This window comes from Scheffersomyces stipitis, chromosome 1 (genome assembly GCF_000209165.1).
Source record: "Scheffersomyces stipitis CBS 6054 chromosome 1, whole genome shotgun sequence".
Classification (NCBI taxonomy): Eukaryota; Fungi; Ascomycota; class Pichiomycetes; order Serinales; family Debaryomycetaceae; genus Scheffersomyces; species Scheffersomyces stipitis.
Window position 1 is genome coordinate 3,386,010 of NC_009068.1, and position 18,944 is coordinate 3,404,953.

The 18,944-nt window shown below is 40.4% G+C and overlaps 9 protein-coding genes across 9 annotated transcripts; 3 read left to right on the forward strand and 6 right to left on the reverse strand. All coding sequences in view use genetic code 12, as the record gives it.

Moving 5' to 3' along the window:
- Positions 1–236: 236 nt before the first annotated feature.
- PNO1 (Predicted RNA-binding protein Pno1p interacting with Nob1p and involved in 26S proteasome assembly) lies at positions 237–1,066 on the reverse strand (the record flags this gene model as incomplete). Its single annotated transcript, XM_001387182.1, has 1 exon — positions 237–1,066. The coding sequence occupies one exon, from the start codon at positions 1,064–1,066 to the stop codon at positions 293–295; it is 774 nt and encodes a 257-aa protein (XP_001387219.1).
- Positions 1,067–2,054: 988 nt separating this feature from the next.
- On the forward strand, positions 2,055–4,596 carry PICST_75429 (predicted protein). Its single transcript, XM_001386938.1, has 3 exons — positions 2,055–3,292; positions 3,317–4,215; positions 4,255–4,596. Exons 1-3 carry the CDS (start codon positions 2,219–2,221, stop codon positions 4,493–4,495), a joined length of 2,214 nt encoding a protein of 737 aa, XP_001386975.2. The 5' UTR covers positions 2,055–2,218; the 3' UTR covers positions 4,496–4,596.
- A 54-nt stretch (positions 4,597–4,650) lies between these two features.
- On the reverse strand, positions 4,651–5,526 carry PICST_29273 (predicted protein; the record flags this gene model as incomplete). Its single annotated transcript, XM_001387183.1, has 1 exon — positions 4,651–5,526. One exon carries the CDS (start codon positions 5,524–5,526, stop codon positions 4,651–4,653), a length of 876 nt encoding a protein of 291 aa, XP_001387220.2.
- Positions 5,527–6,148: 622 nt separating this feature from the next.
- On the forward strand, positions 6,149–9,007 carry PICST_53814 (predicted protein; the record flags this gene model as incomplete). Its single annotated transcript, XM_001386939.1, has 3 exons — positions 6,149–6,428; positions 6,480–7,076; positions 7,146–9,007. Coding segments are annotated over 3 exons (2,739 nt in total), but the record flags the coding sequence as incomplete, so codon positions are not given.
- An 80-nt stretch (positions 9,008–9,087) lies between these two features.
- On the reverse strand, positions 9,088–10,071 carry PICST_40230 (predicted protein; the record flags this gene model as incomplete). The annotated part of the gene is made up of 1 exon (XM_001387184.1): positions 9,088–10,071. One exon carries the CDS (start codon positions 10,069–10,071, stop codon positions 9,088–9,090), a length of 984 nt encoding a protein of 327 aa, XP_001387221.2.
- Positions 10,072–10,932: 861 nt separating this feature from the next.
- On the reverse strand, positions 10,933–14,910 carry PICST_53206 (predicted protein; the record flags this gene model as incomplete). Its single annotated transcript, XM_001387185.1, has 7 exons — positions 10,933–11,665; positions 11,768–11,918; positions 12,165–12,356; positions 12,447–13,151; positions 13,278–13,726; positions 13,793–14,077; positions 14,108–14,910. 7 exons carry the CDS (start codon positions 14,908–14,910, stop codon positions 10,933–10,935), a joined length of 3,318 nt encoding a protein of 1,105 aa, XP_001387222.2.
- Positions 14,911–15,321: 411 nt separating this feature from the next.
- On the forward strand, positions 15,322–16,236 carry PICST_40120 (predicted protein; the record flags this gene model as incomplete). The annotated part of the gene is made up of 1 exon (XM_001386940.1): positions 15,322–16,236. The coding sequence occupies one exon, from the start codon at positions 15,322–15,324 to the stop codon at positions 16,234–16,236; it is 915 nt and encodes a 304-aa protein (XP_001386977.2).
- Positions 16,237–16,353: 117 nt separating this feature from the next.
- PICST_81210 (predicted protein) lies at positions 16,354–17,617 on the reverse strand. Its single transcript, XM_001387186.1, has 2 exons — positions 17,575–17,617; positions 16,354–17,138 (listed from the first exon to the last, which is right to left on the reverse strand). Coding segments are annotated over exons 1-2 (627 nt in total). The 5' UTR covers positions 17,576–17,617; the 3' UTR covers positions 16,354–16,512.
- Positions 17,618–17,953: 336 nt separating this feature from the next.
- Positions 17,954–18,876, reverse strand: PICST_66736 (predicted protein; the record flags this gene model as incomplete). The annotated part of the gene is made up of 2 exons (XM_001387187.1): positions 17,954–17,991; positions 18,191–18,876. The coding sequence occupies 2 exons, from the start codon at positions 18,555–18,557 to the stop codon at positions 17,954–17,956; spliced, it is 405 nt and encodes a 134-aa protein (XP_001387224.1).
- Positions 18,877–18,944: the final 68 nt, after the last annotated feature.

Below are 18,944 nucleotides of genomic sequence, written 5' to 3' on the forward strand. Positions count from 1 at the left end.
AATCCATTGCATACTTTGTATATATATTGCATACAATTAAAGAATGTAATACATTATAGATGACAATATCTGTAAATCAACATTGTATATCAACATCCTAATCAATATTAAATCGAAAACCATTATGATATTAGGAACTAAACCTACGTAGTAGATACGCTACACATAATCTAGTTATTGTTTCTTATCTACCAATATCATTTTATTTGATATTCTCTTACTACCCTACATTTTTTCATGACTTTTCTTCATTTCTATACGACTAATTTACAGGGATAATGCAAAGTGAGAATCAGTAACGTTCTTTCATTCTCGAGGCAACTGTACGTAAGTTACCATAGACCTTTCCTGGGGGAGAACCCAAGATCAACGACACCACAGCTTCTCTGGCCATTCTGATATGAGTAAACCCTCCCAAGATGTGGATCTTGGAGTCTGCCAATACTATTCTGGTTCTGGTGGCATTTTCGATGGCAAACTTGGTCTTACCATCTTTACCAGCAATTCTTCCGATGGCTCTAGACAAATGGTCGCCTGTCAAAGTCTTAACATCCTTGATTTCAAAAGTCTCGATATACAAATCATCCAATCTCAACAAGGCAATAGCGTCATCTACATCAAATCCTAAAGTGAAAGCCTTGATAAAATCAGCACCTTTTTGAAGAGCTCCTACATCGGTTGTGCTTTTGTTCGTTTTCAATTCAACAGTTTTAGTCTTAAGGTTCATTCTCACTTGTAATTTCAAATGGTCTACCAAAGGAGGATATATCTTGGGCCAAACATTCTTCAACGGAGTCATTCTGTGTGGTGGAACAGCAACTTTTCTGCTCTCAAGCTTGACCTTCATTCCGCTATTGGTAGCAGCAGTAAATTTGGGCTTTCCACTTTCATCCAACACAACTCCAGCGGATTCTTTAGTGTTTTTTTCAGCCTCAGCTTGATTCGAAACCGGCACTGTGGAAGCTTCAATGAGCATTTCGTCATCTTCTTCCACGGATGAAGGGGCAATAGCCTGCACCTCTACAGCGGGTTCCGCCACGTTCTTTACAGCAGTAGGAGCAGCCATTCTGGGTCTGTTTTGGTATAATAGGATGTTGGTAGTGGTTGAAAAGAATCCGCCTGAAATAAAAAAATGCTTTCCTCATCGCTACATGTAGTCGCGTGTATCATAGCACGTGACTTAAATAATTTTATATATGTGAAGCAGAATGCTGACGAAGGGATTCAGAATGAAAGCAGCTTGTGTACTCATTGACTGGGTATTGGATGATGAGTAAAGTCTGACGTTGTATACTACATTATTTCAATATTTGAAGATTTTTCAGTTCTTGTGTGTGAGTAGCAAATAGCGATAAGTAAAAGAAATAGTGCACAAAATTATTAGGTTGCAACTCTTGCAATATTTTTCAATATAAAGTTGATTTCTTTGGAGATTGAGTTCATATAAAGTGTACCAGTTGTCTTGCCTTGATCATTCTTAGTTAGATAATTCTAGAGAAGATTTTTCACTTTTTTTTCAAAAGTTATTTACTTTTGGTAATGTGCTTATCCAATTAATTGTTCAAGCTGGTAGGTGCGATCACAAGAATCTCGCAGAAGAGTTGGCTTTCAAGCAGCGTTTCTTGCTTACCGAAACCATCTAAGTACTTCTTTAGTATATATAATAGATAGTCCAGTTCTGGAGCCCTTATCTCTATCTTGAAGTGAATTTTCATCTGGTAGCGCGACGATATCGGCCAATCGGTTATCCTAAAGTCTGCGCTATTGACTGCCTGTGGCTGAACTCTACAAAGACTATGATACAGTATAGATTCCATTGTCATTATTCAGCCAATGCAATTGTCTCTACTCCTCTCGTAACATTCTCCGACAGTATATTGTTCCACATTCACCAATTTACCCCGGAATATTATCGGCTAAGATTTCTGACTATATGCACGAAGGTGGAAAGAGAAAATTTTAATGGGCTAAAAGAAATGCGCTCAAGGTTTTAAGGAGATAATAGTCTACTTCCATTTTCCAATTTATAGTCTTCACTTTTTCTTTAATTTCCGATTTGTCATTTCAAGAAGCTGTAAGCTTCTCATTTCTATTGTTCAACCTATTATAGATATACCTTTGCTGCGAACACCACTGGAACCAGAATCCCGTCCACCATCAATTCTGAAATCCACGTGATCTACACATATAACCAGCCATATTCAGAAGTATCTTCAACATGACTTCACTTGTGCGGACGATTGGCATTTCCCATCCGGAGCTTCCAGTGGCTGCTTTGAAGATGGTGGCGACTTATTTGCGAACTTCTTCGCGTTTGCCGCTTGCTTCCAATTCTTTGCATTTATCCAGACATTTTCACAAATCCATCTCATCGCCACAGATAGGGATCAAGGCAGTGGGACTTTTCCAAGCAAGACAATTCTCTACACGATCAGTAATGTACCAGAGTATTTCTAATACGACTCAGTATAGTCAAAGAAGTATAGGGACGAAGATCGTTACCAGAAAGGCAGAACTTGATTGTTTCACGGATCCTAAGTTCATCTCGAGGGCTTCTAATATCAACATAGGCAAGTCTACATCTACACTATTAGCTGTTAAAGCAGTGGAAACGCAGTCTAACACTGCTATACAAGCAGGTAGCAAGGCTGCCAGTATTGTCAAAACAAGTGGTATTACCAAAGCAGCTTTACTCTCTCAGGCTAGCAACTCCTTTTCAAGATTATTGATTCATGTCAAATGGCCCCTAATCAGAAACAGCTCAAACACCACTACGCTTGACTTGGTGTCTGCTTTTATATCGTGGATGGTGATGGGCAATTTGCTTTGGATCATCTTGGGAACGACTACATTTGGCTTGATGGCCATGTACTCCATCCACTACTTTGACCATTTATGGGACAGTATTAGCTTGTTTCAGGATAATGAGCAGGATGGCGATGACATGGATGATCAGAAAAAGGATTCAAGCATTTTGGGCTACATAACCAGCTCTATTTTGGCGTACGGATTGGGCGTTAGAATCCAGTTTCAGAAGGGAAGTATTTTGCCCGAACTAAAGGATGGTAAGTTGAGATTCAAGAACTTCAAGATCTTCTCAGCAGAAAACAATAATCGTAGTGAAAGTGAAGACGATACCGTTGGATCCATCACAAAATTCACCGCAAATGTGGAGGCTATAGAGGTGACGCTTTCATTCAACAAATGGTATGAAGGCAATGGCCTAATTTATGATCTTGAGATCTTCGGAATGAATGGAAAAGTCTACAAGAACCAAGTGGTTGAAAACAAGGTTCCAGTTGTGAAGCCAAAGAAGTCTCATCTTGACGAGGCATTAACTTACTCTCTTAACAGACACAACGACAACATACATTTTCAATACGATTTGCAAGATCACGATATAGAAGAGTTAGATTCCGTCAGAAATGCCCAAATTTCCAAAAACACGTTCATGGATTCGATGTATCAATTAGAGCATGTCAAGATTCACGATTCTTATTTTGAGGTATACAACAACGACTCAACAGAGACGCCTTTGCGTATTTCTCTTTTCAGCTGTGACTTGCCTAGATTGAGAGGTGACAAATTGTTGATTGACTTTTTCAATGCCAACAATGCCAGCGGAGCCTTGAACGATTCTATGTTCACCATTCATAAGCGTAAGGAAATCGATCACTATTCTCTCACCAAGGATGAAGGCAACAAGATTGTAAGATTTAAGCTTGATGGCATAGATATGGGTTCGATTTCCAGGGCCAATCCTCATCTGAAACTCAACTGGATTGTAAATGGCAAAGCTGAGATTATGGCAGATATAAAGTTACCAGACTTGAGTGATAGCGAGTTCCAGTTGAGTCAAGAATACAAGCGTGTAAGCAACGTAGTCTCTGACATGTTTAACGAGTTGGTGAATGTTACAAAGCCGACAGATGACAAAGAAGTAGATATCGAAGGCAATAGTGCCACATTGTTGAAGGGTGCTATTGCTGCTATCTATCACACTTTCACTAAACCCCAACATGATGATAATGAAGAAGTCAGATCGGAGTATGTTCTCGTGAATGTGAAAGTTAAATTCTACGATTTGAAGGCAAGTTTACCCAAGCATTTGCCTATGGCTTCATCATCTGCTACTCCGTTTGTATCGTTGCAAGACTTGAGACAGCTCATTGGCTTTGTCAACAATACGAACGAAGAAAATGCTAGCTCTTCTACGTCTTCTAACGATGCTGAAGCAAATGGTTCAGTATCGAGATTCTCACGTAACAATCCACTAATTATAAAGACAACTGTCATTGAAAAGTTGTCGCATTTATACAACACAGAAGATTTGAGCAAGACGGCTATTTTCGACTCGATTGTTGGAGATATCTACGAAGATTTAATGAAGTTGGCCAAACAGGATGAGAAGAGAATTATCCACGAAAAATCGTCCATGTGGTCTCATTCCTTGGCCAGTCAGTTGTTGTTGCTAGGCTTGGGAGCCATGGTGTAAAAATGTCTACAAAGACACTAGAAAAGATGTTCATGCATATTTATCGGATTTTATATATTTATTTAACTATTTATTATTGTACATACGGGTCATTTCATTCATTAAAATTATTATATGAAGTAGTATTTCCTAACAACTTCTCAAGTGTCCTTTGTTCAATCCCTGACAACTTCTCCTGTTTCTTTGTTTCTTTTGGCTAGAGGCACTTCGAACTTGGTGCCTCTTTTTCCTATGATGTCTTCCATTAAGTCGTTCTCTACAGCCTTAGCTCCAATGCCTACAAGCACACCTTTTTGTCTATGCTGCAAGACCTTTTCATTGTCTACTGTGGTATTCTTGGGCTTAGTCTCTGGTTTCCAACCCATTCCTCGAAGAAGTGCAGCTCCAAATTGTTCAACGGGAACCTTCTCATATTCTTCAGCTGAATCTTCGTCTGGATCTTCGTCCAAAGAACGCTGGAACTGCGCATCATCTATTGGAATAACTCGACCAGTATCGTTCACTTCTTCTCCACTAAGTAAAGATTGTCGTACTCTATCTTCTAAAGATACATTGTCCACAGTATCTTGTTCCGTGTCTTTATCTTTTTCACTTATATCTGACTCTTTTGCTTTATGATCAAACTTTGTGATTCCATAGTCGAGTTTATTCTTCTTTGCTTGCTCTTCAAGTTCTTGGAGTCTAGCCTCCTTGTCTTGTTCGAAGTGCGCAGCGTGTTTCTTTGTAGTTATACTCTTACTTATAGTTACTGGAGTAATCACCAAAGGCTTATTCCTGGACGTCAAATTCACAGCTTTAGCTCCGGAAATGGCTCCACCTCTTTTATGATCAAATGAATCAATTGCAATGGCCTGGCTGTCCTCATTATCTGAGTCGTCGTCTGAAGTCTGCAAAACCAGATTTTTGAGTACAGATCCAGTCTTCCCAAACCCAGAAGTAGATTTAAGAGACGGCTTGATTGGCTTCCGGATCCCACCAGGCTTTTCTGGGCCCGAATCTTTCTTCTTGAGTTTGAACTGAAACCCTGACATGTAGAATGGAGATTCCGCAAACGAGAACCAATATATAAAAACTTCGCTCAACTATGTAAATTAGGAATGTCAAATTCACCGTGAAGATCTTAACTATGTACCTATCCCAAAGACGCGAAGAGATCAAAATTACGTCAGCTTCAAACTCCGCTTATGTCAGACGCGAATTATCTACAAACAAACAGTCCAACCTATTTGAACTCAATTCCTTTCTCTGCCATTTCATCTTTGTAGTCGCCATTACTTCACTGTGCCTCTGGGAGTAACACGTATACTGGTGATGCTTCCAGAAAAAGCGGATCCAATATTCGTCGCAGAATCGGCAGTCCTAGAATCCCATACGCGTCCATATTCATCATCTCCATCGCCAGATCCATCTTTGGCTGCTAATTCTTCAGCAAACCAAACAATGTCGTCTATCTCGCAGGAATATGAAAGCGAAATTACAGACGTCGACAACTTTCCAGACTTACTTCTTCATTCTCAAGATAACGGGGATGTGCCAGCCAAGCCTGTACCGTCTTTGCTTGAGGAATCGAACTATTTATCAATAGAATCCATTCCGCATATGAATGGCTCAATCCCTATCTCAGAGGTCGAAAAACGGCAGAAAGAAACCGTAAACTTACTTTCCGTGCTATCGGGGAAGCAATCGACTAAAAACGCCCATAGCAAACGAGCCACACCCAAAGCAGAAATCGTAAATGAAACAGAAGTTGTCGAAAATGGGGCCCTTGATGAAAATGAAACTACTGATGACAGCGAGATATCGGACAACTTGGATAGCTCGTTCACGGAAGTGAAAAGTCGTGATTTCCGCAAAGATCACGAAGTTTTGGAGTTGGAAAGGCGCATCTATAACAAAGAAGTACCGACAATTTCAGCCAAAGACTTCTTTGCACGTTTGAAAACTGTGAAGGAACAACCTCCGGCGAAATCGGATTCACAACAAGTAATTTCCGTTGGTGTAACCCCTGACAAACGAAAGTCAGTAGACATAATAGAGGTTGAAGATAGAACTATAGTAGATGTAGATGAAGATACACCTCCAGAAGTTCTTGATTTATCGAATATAACTGGCGATTTAATGGGCACATCCACAAACACGGAAGATTTGGAATCGAAAATCTTTGGAGAGAATGTAAAGCGCATGACAGCGAGTGATATCTTCAATTCAGCAAAGCCCGTTCTTAGCAAGACTAAAAAACAAAAGAAGACAGTAGGAAAACCAACTATGATGGTCACTTTGCGATTGAGTTCGCCAATCTTGGAAGAAATCAAAAAGTATGACAACCCACTTAAAACGAGAGGAAACGCCCATTTCCTGAGTCTGTTTGCGAGCAACAATAACTCTGACAATGACTTCTTTTCTAGATCGTCTAGCAGGTCTACAAATTCCTTAATGGTTACATTGAAAGTTAGTCCTTCACACCTACAAGAAATCAAAAAGTATGAAAACCCACTTAAAACGAAGGGGAACAGTCAACTTTTGGGTCTGCTTGGAAGCTCGAACAATAATGGCAACAATAGTTTCTTCAATAGACCATCCAGTAAACCTTCTTCATCTAAAACAAACAATAAATCACTATTTGCATCGATGATGGCTGCTTCGAAGGGAGCTTCCAAACTTACGCCACTTCAAAAGTTGAAGGAACTCTTGCCTCCCGCCTTGCACAAGTCACAATTTCATGTTATTCCTGAAGAACAGGATTTTCTTCAAAGGGATCCACATTTTCCATTTAGTCGTGCTTGCCCAGTAGAGGCTAGTTCTTGTGAAGACTTATCTCTACTAGAATTAACTCAGAAGGATGCGGAAAGGATAAATTCTTATGTAATGCAACCCGTGAAAGATATTTCTGTAGCTGATTTGGTATTGGAGAGGATTCCTGATATTTCCAATATCCCGGTACTCAACTCGATATACGAAAGGTTTATTGTTAATTCATCCAAAAATCCGGATCGATGTTTGTGGAATGATTTGTTTCGTCCCAGTTCACATAGGGAATTGCTTATGGCTCCCGAAAATAAGGATTCAATCATGAATTGGATAGCCAACTCTTTTCTGAGACTCCGAACCCAATCCTTAACCAATCCACGTAACATTATGATGAAGAAGAAAAAGAAAAAACAAGCAGGTTCTGCGTTAGATGGGTTTATTGTAGATGACGATCTGTTCTTAGATGGTTCAGAAACTGAAGAAGAAATTTTCGTACCGTTATTGATTTTATATGGTTCAAGCGGATCGTGCAAGTCTTCTTCTGTGTATGCCATAATGAAGGAATTCAGTGGATATGTTCATGAGATCAATAGTGGTATGTACAGAGGTAGAAAGGATATCTACAATGGATTGAAAGAGCTCTCCACTACTCAGCTAGTACACAAGCAGAATGAATCAAAGACATTCCAACAGGGTTTGATATTATTTGAAGATGTTAACTACCTTTTCGAGCAAGATAAGAACTTTTGGCTGGTAGTTCAAGATATCTTAAATATATCCAGAAGACCGATTGTCCTAACTTGTGAGGATATGCTCAATATACCAAAGAATTTGATTGACTTTGCAGCACAAGAGGATTCGATTATCAGGTTGGACGAATTTACAATTTCCAGAGATATTCTTCAAAAGTACTTATGGTTATGTTGTGCAAGTCAAGGCTATGATGTGTCTACTTCCATTTTGGAAGAAGTATCTTCAAATTCATTCAACAGCAAGAATTACGACTTAAGACGGTGTCTCAACGATCTACAATTTCTTTGTCAGAAGGAATATGCTGACAATTTCAATGGAATTATTCAACTTACTAAAGTGGAGAAGTCCAAAAGTCATCATTGTCTTGAGCTAAATCAATTTCTGTCAAATTATGACCTTTTATCAGAAAGCGATATAATCTCCACCAACTCGTTCTCACAGTTAAATTATGATATCATTCCTAATGAACTTAACGATGTTTATGTTATCGATGATTCTACAAAATTGCGAGCTCCTGCTCTTCCTTTCGAATTGGATGTAGGTAATTACTTACAGCACGAAGTACTGAAGTCATGCTTTGTATCAATGTACTCTCCCGAGCTAAAGTATTCGTTTAACCAGTTGCGTACTGAGGCGGTAAGCTTTATTGGATCTAGGTCGAAAAAGTTGCCTAAGTTCATTCAAGATTTGCAAACTGCTAGAAGGGCATTACGGTCCGCGTCAAATATGTCTACTCCAGGAGATTCTCCCTTCACATCTTTCGAAGAACTTTCTTCTGCTGGTAGAACCCCGGAACCAACTGGCATACCGGATACATCATTTGTGAATCACATTGGACCCACTTCGTTTGTTCTTGATTTGCTACCAATCTGCAGATGGTGGTCGCGGTTACAAGAATCATTCGATGAAGTTGACAAGAATGCTTTAGCAGAAGGAAGACAGAGCGTCAAGACCTTCTTGAGATACAGAGACTTCCAGTACAAATCCAGAATCATAGATGATTCTATATAGCATCTTGAAAAAGATAAAGATGACACTACAGTTCAGATTAAATAACAGTCATTATTCATTAAAAGTTTTAATACACAGCATTAGATCAATCTAGTTCTGGTCTTGACAAGACCTCCACCAAAATTTCTAGCAGCCTTGTGTTTGAAATCTATAGATTGTAGTCTTCTCCAGGCTTCTTCGATGTGGTATGGCATCACAGGATTTGCTAATTCGTCAGGCTTGTCAAACAAGTACTTTCTCTTCTTTTGGGTCTGTTGTCCTGGATTCTGACGCTTTTCTTTCTCGGACTTGATTTGGTTGAGTTTTTCCTCGGAGTTCTTGATTTGCATCGCTTCTTCTGTTAAAGAACAGACTATTTCAAAAGTCAAGAAACCGAGAATATCGATGACATCGTCATTGGGTCTAGAATCGCATAACTGAGTCATCAGTGCCCATTCTCTGAATCTCTTCGCCTTTCTGAACGTAAACGAAGCTTGTCTACATTCGGACCAATGGACATACTCTTCCTTGGTCATGTTCTTAGTTCTATCATCTGCCATCTTCAATCTTTTCAACGACGCTATGGTAGCAGCCTTTTCTTCATCATCTACTTGTTCTGCCTCCTCGGCTGTTTCAAGATGTTGTTCGCTAAACATGAATTGGAGTTCCCACGGAAGTCTGATTTTTGATTTCTTGTAACGTGACAACATCTTGGAGGAGTCATTAGCTGGAACTCCTCCTCCAGCAGCACCTCCGGCTGCAGCATCGTTTTCTATCAATGATTCAGTTCCACCTCCTTCTTGGTCTTTGGCATTCTTACGAACATCCTTCCATGACAAATACGTTCTTAATCGGTTCACCTTGGCCTTATCGTGTCTTATCATGAAAATCACATCTTCTGGTGCAATCGATTTCGTTCCACGCAACGCAGCAGTCTTGGTAGCCTGAACGAGAATCTCAATCACTTGACCTCGTACAATGTCCTCTATCAACGATGTCGTCTCTATAGGTGGATCGTTGGACTCTCCAGAGACAAACATCATCTGCTGAATCTCAACCCTATACTTGTACTTGTTCTCGTTCATAGTAGTGATTCTAGAAATGAAAAATTATGAAGAATGAGTGAAAAGTTTCTGGTAATGTTTCTAGTAATGATTATATGTAGTCTTAATTAATGATTCTGAATCCATACAGAGACGATATCAATTGTCTGGTCTTCCCTGAAACTCTATGTCTGTCGAGAAAGGGCCAATATATACATTAGTTGAGCCCTATTGACAGACTTGTATGGCTGTAGTCTGTTGTGCGGGTAACCTCGATAGTTTTAAAGATTGCACGTGACTACGCGCTTTCCTTCGAAGAATCCTAATCCCATTGCTTCTATATAAAGAGTTGAAAATTTTTACTTGCTTCTTCTTCCTGAAATTGATCAACTTTAGCAAAGCAAAACGTATGTGCATTTTGAAATTTTAAACGTGTGTGCAGCAGTATCGGTGATCTAATAATGATGAATCTGAGTGCATTTGGCTCGAGACTTTTTGTCGGTGTGGAAAAAACCTAGCTACCTTATTTACTTTTGTCTGACACTATAATTCTTCAATGAATTATGGATAGATCTCCTGGTGAACACATTCACAGCATGGAATTAATACTAACGTATTCAGACAGATGACCACCACCTAATGAATAATGAATATATGAGGACAACATGACTTTTAATGTAAACTATGTAGACACTGTAGATCTAGTAGAGAATATGTGCATTACTTCGTTGCAGAAGGCTGATCGTGCCCATTCTTCATGTCATGTAAGTTATAATCAGAAGTGAGAAGCTACTGGTATGTAATATGACGACGTTCTGGTAAATACGATAGCTTATTAGCCATTCTTCTGCGATACTTTGCATAGTATCTATACTATATTATACTATATTATACTATATTATACTATACTACACTGTAATCACAGCCACCCGGACATTCATTATTCTCGTCCTCAATGAACCATTCTCTCAAACATCCAAAATGTCCTCTGTGGCCACACTTAAGACTAACAACTACCGTCAATCCCTTACAAGGCTCGTTGCAATAGATACAATTCAGTTGCTTCTGACTACACTCGTCACAGTACCAATAGCCGAAGTCTGCATTGACATCATTTTTCAATTTCTCCTTGGACTTTTCATTAACCAAGAGTTTCTGGCACCAGCAACAGAAGAAACGGAGATCCACATCGCCAGAGGTCAAGTTTTTCAACTTGCTTCTAACGTCATCAGGAGCATTATTGACAACGTGAATAGCATTGACAAACAACCTTTTTCTTTGTAGGATTTCAATGTAGAGCCCTAACCAATCCAAACAGGACGATTGGGGGATTACCTGCTTGAACGAGTCGTAAAACAAGAGTGAAAGTGTAGAGCAAAGAATAATATCCCCCTCGTTCGAAGCATGCGCTAATGCTTTTTCCAATAAGCTCAGCGACTTCCAAGCTTTCTTTAGCGGGGCCCCACTGGAATTATCTACTTCTTCTTTAATTGCCTTAGTAAGCTCAGACTTCGTTGTAGTTCTATCAGAGACATCGTTGTTCAACAAGGACTCGGCCTTCAAGCTACGCGGTTGTTCCTGTTTTTCAGCAAATTCATCATAAATAGGAGACATGAATGTAGACGACAACTTAGGTCTATGGAATCCATATGCTGGAATAGCAGAATTACGACGAGAAGGTACTGAAGTTGAACCAGAACCAGTACCCATGGAATGGTGTTGAGCTGACTGGTGCGACAGTGAAAAAAAGTTTGAATAGTTGGGACTATTTGATTGCGGATGAGGAGTCGTCATAGCTGAGTTTGGACTCGAGTTGAGAACAGCATTGTTGAGAATGTTAAGATTCTCGTTGTCCAAATCTTCAGAAACGTGAGAAGTTCCGATTCGTCCTGCCAACTTTGAACCTGCAAACGAAGATGAGAACGAATCAGCATGGCGATGTAAAAATGCAGAATTGGGCGAGTTATCGCCGGAGCCAATGCCAATTTTTGAGGGTGATGCTATGGCTATTGGAGAACTTTGAGTTTCTTTATCGACTTCATACAGTATTTGAGAACTTCTATGATGTCTAAGAGTAGGTTTAGTTTTCTTCGAAGATGAACGTCTTTCTCTATGATGAGCAATATGTGATGAACCTTCAGTTCCATGTACTGCTGCGTCAGTTTCGTCATCGTCTACAATTGCGTTTTCGTTGCTTTTGTTTTCATGGATAGCATTGCGGATAAATGTATGGGACCCAGATGGGCTTATGCTTTGAAGATGGTTCATACTGTTCACTCTGCTTCGGTTGATCATATCCATGAGATTGTTGGAATTGTTTGCCTTTGCTAATGGAGGGTTGGGAGGAGGGATCTTGACATCCGATTCTACAGAAGACGATACTATTGAACGTATCTCTCTGCCAATAGATTCCTGACTGGTATCTTTAGCACTGAGACTACCCAACCCTCCGTAGTTAGTGGTCAGGGTTGAATTCGAATTATATGACCCTACAAAGTTGCCCAAATCTGACAGTATGGATTTAGCATCTTTCTGATCGTCGATCTTTTCATCTTGGTTAGTTTCATTATGCTCCAATTCTGGATCACTCAAGAATGTAGTGTTGTCAATTTGAACATAATCCTCCTCTAAGCTTACAGCCAATACTCGCCAGATTTGACATTCACGAAACCGTTGTACACTGGCTGCAACACTGGCATTCAATAAACATACGTCTACTAAAGTAAACCCATCTGGAATGGATATCAAGTAGTTATTTGAGAGAATCTCGAACACGTTTTCGTCGTTGAGAGACAACGGTAACGACACGGGCACCAAATATGGTGAAGCATAGCTAACTTGAAATGAACGTTTCAGCTTTAAGTGGATATTTGACTGTGGGGCCGAACCGATAGATATACTCGAGTCTTCGGTAGCCTGCGAAAGATTACGTGTAAGTTTTGGCCTTGACATCGATAAACCTTGCATATTAGAAAGATTTGGCTGGGATTCTGAATGAGCAGCAAATGATGTGGAACCTCTACGAGGTACTGGAGATGGCGATTTGGCCATGTGCATCGAGTAATGAGTGCTTGATCTGAAAAGAGGAGGCTTTTCTGCCGAAGACGACCCTATCAATGAGCCTGATAAAGAGCCGTGGATTTTTGATGCAATGGGTACAGAGCCAACAAACGCCTTTCCTGAGCCACCAGCTGCTATAGTTGCAGCATCGTTTTCAGGTGAATGGTGATCAATGCTTCTGGTATCACTTTCATCAATGACACTGTTAGAGTTGCTTCTTTCATATCTGGACGAATACTCTGTATCTATGTCACCCATGTCGTTGTCGCTTGCCTGTGATTCTACTTCTGTGATTTCAAACTCATATTTTTCCTGGTTGGCTAAGCAGAGATCGCCAAATCCATTGTTCCAGTCTACAGTGACATTAGCGAGTTCGTCCAAAGGTTTGGAAATTTCAGACTCGAGAAGGCTGTCGTGCATATCTAGATCATAACTGGAAAACACGTTAGACTTTGTTATGGTCCAGATCTTACGCGACGATCCTGGGTTGTTAGCCCAGATGAAGTTCTGAATAGGCTTATTAGATGACGTGGTGATCACCTCCTTAGGAATGAACTTCCTGTTGAGATTGTAAATGGCTACAGTAGAGTCATCGTTCAAGTACAGACAAGCCAAGTCGTAGCTATATAGAGAACTGCTACGCAGGGAGGAAGGATAGCTGTACATGGCCTCACGTTCATCGTACGAAAGCTTATCTTCAAACCTGTTGAAGTCGTTAGATTGCTGGAACGTATCGAGAGGTTCACCAAACTGTGATGTTGATGCATCGGGATATAGACACCATCGTACCTTCATTACAGGACCATAAGTGTTAATCATCTCGTCTGGTGTAATTCTATTGGATATCTGAGAATCGCCGTAGTTGAACACACAAATCTTCTGGTCTCTACCTCCTGTAACAACGTACTCCTTTTCGGGATGGATGTGTAATGACAATGCTGGACCAGTATGGATATTCCATTTTCTCTCTGGGCCATGGCCATTACTACTGGTGTTGGCAGCGGTGTTGGAGCCAAACAGTCGTAAATCGAATTTACACAACGCTCCCGAGTCGTGGACAGAGAGAACTACAAGTTTGTTACGGCCCTGTGAATGGGGAGAGTATTGGCATGAACGAATGGGATCCAGATGGCTGCCTGAAGATATCGTAAGCATAGGTCTGGGAGAAGACAGTCGCATGTCCCAAAGCTTTATAGAACCATCCTGCGATCCAGATATCATCTGGGTCGGTGCATCATACAAATTCCTAATACCCACATAATCTAGAGAATTTATGCAACGTTTGTGGTCCGAAAACTTGTGGATGAGTCTGCACTTACCGTTGGAGCCTACCTTATACACAGTGATAAGTCCATTGGATAACCCACAGCCTATGGTGTCTGACTGCGCCTTGACGGTGTTGATGTTGTTCAACTTGTTTGTGGACGGCACACGTGAATTGTGGGTGTATATCGAGCTCTGATCAAGAACATTGATGTCTTGGACAATTCGCGACTGGTCTTCGTTCAAGGCTAGCAACTTCAAGTAGTTTCTACCACCGATGATTACATGATGTGACAAGTTCTGGTCCGATTGGAAAGTATTCGACAACGAAAGTGGATAGTTAAGTTGCGATAGTGTGGTAACTTCACGCTCACAATTGTACACCAATTTGTTGAATCTGTAGTTGTAAGGCTCATTGGTCTTCGATCGTGAAGAACTGTACGACAGAGAGGGGGATGCCAGTCCTTCGTAGCTGGGAGTGGCGTGATTCAACGATCCGTAGATGTTGAAAGCAAACTTTGCCAAGGTCAGATGCTGCGAATTGGCATTGGACGACATCCTTGGAGAGAACAGAATAGTAAATGAAATAAAGTAGAATTGAGATATTTCTACACTACAGATACCCTATTGTTGCGGCAGAGATCTTATCTCACGTGATTATATCGAACTTCAAAATTGTACTATAGAAGAGTATACAAGTAGTGGAAAATATGGTTATATTTAATGATGGAAATAAGGGAATTGATATCTGTCCCATTCCTTTATTCTCTTGTAAACTTTCATTCTTTATGTTTTCCATAGTGTCTTCTCAGCATTGCTTCATTTCGATATTTTCACGTGATCTTTCTATGACGGATAGTGGGGAAAGCCAGGTTTCTCGAAGTTGTCTTTAACGATAAATCAACAGTTTTTAAACCTATCCATTTTTCAGGTTTTCACGCCCTTTTATTTCTAGTCTTGTAGGTCCTGATGTTTGGTATTCTGTCGGCCATCTTTACCAAACTTCTCGGGGTTCTCAAGACGATGGCCCAAATAGGCATCTCGTTAGGGGCTTTAGTTCTCCTAGGACTCTATACTTATCAGAACACATTGATCTATCCAGCCTCTCTCAACGATGGACATGGACATTGCGCCACGCCCGATGAGTACGACATGCCAGATTACGATCTTGTTAACTTGCGTACGGAAGATGGGGAAACTTTGCAATGCTACCTGTTGAAACACGATCGTACTTCTCCAGACTATGCCAACAAAACCATCTTGATACTATCACCCAATGCTGGCAACATTGGCCATGCCTTGCCAATTGTTTCGATATTCTACCGCAACTTCGGATACAATGTCTTTATCTACTCTTACCGTGGATACGGTCGGTCTACGGGCAAAGCTTCCGAAAAAGGCTTGAAGATAGATGCTCAAACGGTGATGCAATATTTGACTGAGGAAGACGAACAGTACCTGCAATCGTCGTTGGTTCTCTACGGTCGTTCATTGGGTGGTGCTGTAGCTATTTATATTGCAGCTACGATGTCGAAATCCATTTGTGCTGTCATCTTGGAGAACACCTTTCTCTCTATTCGTAAAACAGTTCCACATGTATTTCCTTTGCTCAAGTACTTCACCAGTTTCGTACACCAGCATTGGGATCTGGAGTCGCTTGTTCCTCTAATTCCAGCCAGTATACCTGTGTTACTTTTGAGTGCTCGTAAAGACGAAATCGTACCTCCAGAGCATATGGACAGAATCAATGCTTTGCTGAAAAGTGAAGACAAGACCTTCTACACATTTGAAAACTCGGCTCACAATGACACTGTGATCCAGCCCGAATATTGGAACTACATTCAGGTATTTATCCAGGACAAAGTTAACCCTGTGGGGTATTAGAAGTACGAAGAGCAGCAGAAGAAAAAGGAGTAGTAAAAATAAAAATAGAGAACCTGAGATCACGAGAGGAAATGTAACTACTTAAGGAACTACTAGAAGTCACATTACCAAAGTCTTAACTAGAATTGACGTAAATTTATATGTATACAGCTAATATAACAAGAGAATCGAAGTAGCCATAGCTGAGCTTATAGATCTGAGCTGATAGCCAGAGTTGGTTCTTGTTTTGAGAAATACTGACTATAGTATCTCCATGTTGGAAGACTTCTACGTTGCTTACAAGACAATGGAAGCAGAACCCTTCTTATTGGATGCATCGTGGGAGATGAACTCGACTTTTTGTTCTTCTCTCAATTGCAACACCTTCTTCAATCTTTCACCTACGGTCTTCAACTTGTTGACGTCGCAATCTTTGGTCCAGATTCCGACTCTGAAGGCTTGCTTTCTGATATTTAACACGATACCGTTGACTTCGTTTTCGTCGTCTTCGATAGTTTCACCAATGACACTCAACAATCCACGCAACCACAACTCGTTGATGACGCCAGCAGCGTCACGCTTGTTGTTGAAAGAGTATTGCCATTTACCACCTTGGGCATTCTGTTCGTCTTCCCATTCTGGTCTGATTCCTTCTTTGAACAAGTGGTAGTCTGACTTCAAAGGCAATTGGTTGGCTACTGGAATCGAGTTGTAAATTCCCCAGAACTCTTCTACAGACGAAAAGGTGATCACAGGCTTCAACAAGTCGTGCCAGTTTTCGTTCTTGTTAACTTGAGGCTTGGTGTACCACAAAGTCCATCTGTTGCTCAATGGGTGCTTGGCAGTGAATTCTTCCTTGTTGTCGAACACAGTCTTGGATTCCAAGGACAATTCTTCGGTTTGAGCAGTTAATTCTTCAGACACTAGAAATGTTAGTACTATTTTACTTGACGAGACCAGATCTATGGAATATTTCAATTGAAGACCGTTGCAATGTAATTGATAGTCATAATTGATATAGCATGAGTATTGACCGATGCTATCGAAATTATACGAGCAATATGGAATACTGTATGGGTATAGTACAACAAATTGCATGAATGTGCTATCAATATAGTTCGACATGCTCTATGTCGATCATCCTTATATCTTCAGTGAGTTGTTGGTTTAATCTAAAGTTCTTAACCTCACTTCATTTCATATTTTCTATACCATTCTTGTTCACTTTTCACTGTTTCCTTCTACTGATTCTTTTCATCTCTTCTTCGTAGCTAGAGAGGCTGACATTTCGTTGACGTCTGAAAAATATGTCCATGTGTATTCCCGTCTCTCTGGATCCTCCACGAATCTTTTACTTACTCTTAGGCTTGTTTGCAACGTTAGATCAGTCAGACTAAACTTGTTTAGGTTTCCCGCCAAATGTCTTTTGATATTTCAGTCGATGTTAGTGAGCGAGACAAAAAAAATTTTTGTTAAGGATCACGCGTAAATGTGGGGCTAGAAGTGGTGAGAGAGGAAGCTCGCTACGTATATTTCAGTACTAATCAGAGTCGCAATCGTCTTGCCTCACTGTGTGGAATGCTAGGCTGAGTATGGCTAACTGTAAGAAAACCACAGTTAACCAATGCTAATGAAGTTGTTCAGCAGCTAGCAGTAGAGCAATTTGGCACTTGTGCATATTAGAGCATTCGGAAAAGGGTGCAACTATTTTACAAATAAAAAGTAACTCTGTAGGAAATTACTCTTGAACTTCTCTGGTAGTTAAATCCTTTAGACCTAGTCAGAAGTTAGACTTAGCGTAATATCGAAAGTGATTCTCAGTAGATGACTTGAATTTTCCAATACTCTTCTATTCTTCTGTTCTACAACTCCGGAGTACCGAACGTGAATTCAAACTAATATACAAAGAACTAACAGTCTAGCCCTACAATTTATAAAGATGACGAGGGTCAGAACATCGAGCTCTACAACATACCCAACACCAATGCGAGAGCGCCCATGGCTCCCGAATAAACACCAGCATGTCCAGCAGCACCTTCCACAATCGTAGTTTGCTGGTAACTTCTGATTTCTCCTAATGTGTTGGAAGCGCTACCTACACCTATGGCACCTGACTTGACATCGTCTGTGTTGGCATCAACAAAAGTTTTCATGAACGACTGTGAGTAAACGGTTTGGAAAACTGTAGTCACTCCGCCAACCGTCTGGGTAGTCCACACAGAAGTAGGCGTCGGTTTCAAGTTTGTGGTGGTGGTGGTATCCACATCATTATCTTGATTTGCGAGTGCAGCTGAAAGGGTGAGAAGTGAAAACAAGCCGATGATGAGACTGTAGAAATTCATTTTGAAACCTGCAAGTGTATGAAAAGAAAAAGGATACGTATCAGTAATATACGTTCTGAATATGCCTATCCAAGGAGGTTTGTGATAGTGTGGAGAATGATAAGTGTATTATTGGAGAATTTGATGGAGTGAGTACCACAAATAAATGTCAATAAATGAGCGTAAAAATGCTTCTACAGTAACAATATGAACACAATAGTAGAAGCTGAAAGCTGGAGAAACTGTGAATCTACAACTGGATGTGGAGTAGAGCAAGCGTAGTAGGATATAACCAACGAAGGACAGCTTTTGAAACGAAAATTGTCAAGGGTGTTTTGTTAGAGAATGAAGTGAAAGAATAACAAAAAAAAATAGATTCAGTAGTGCAAGTCTAAATGCGCCTAAAAT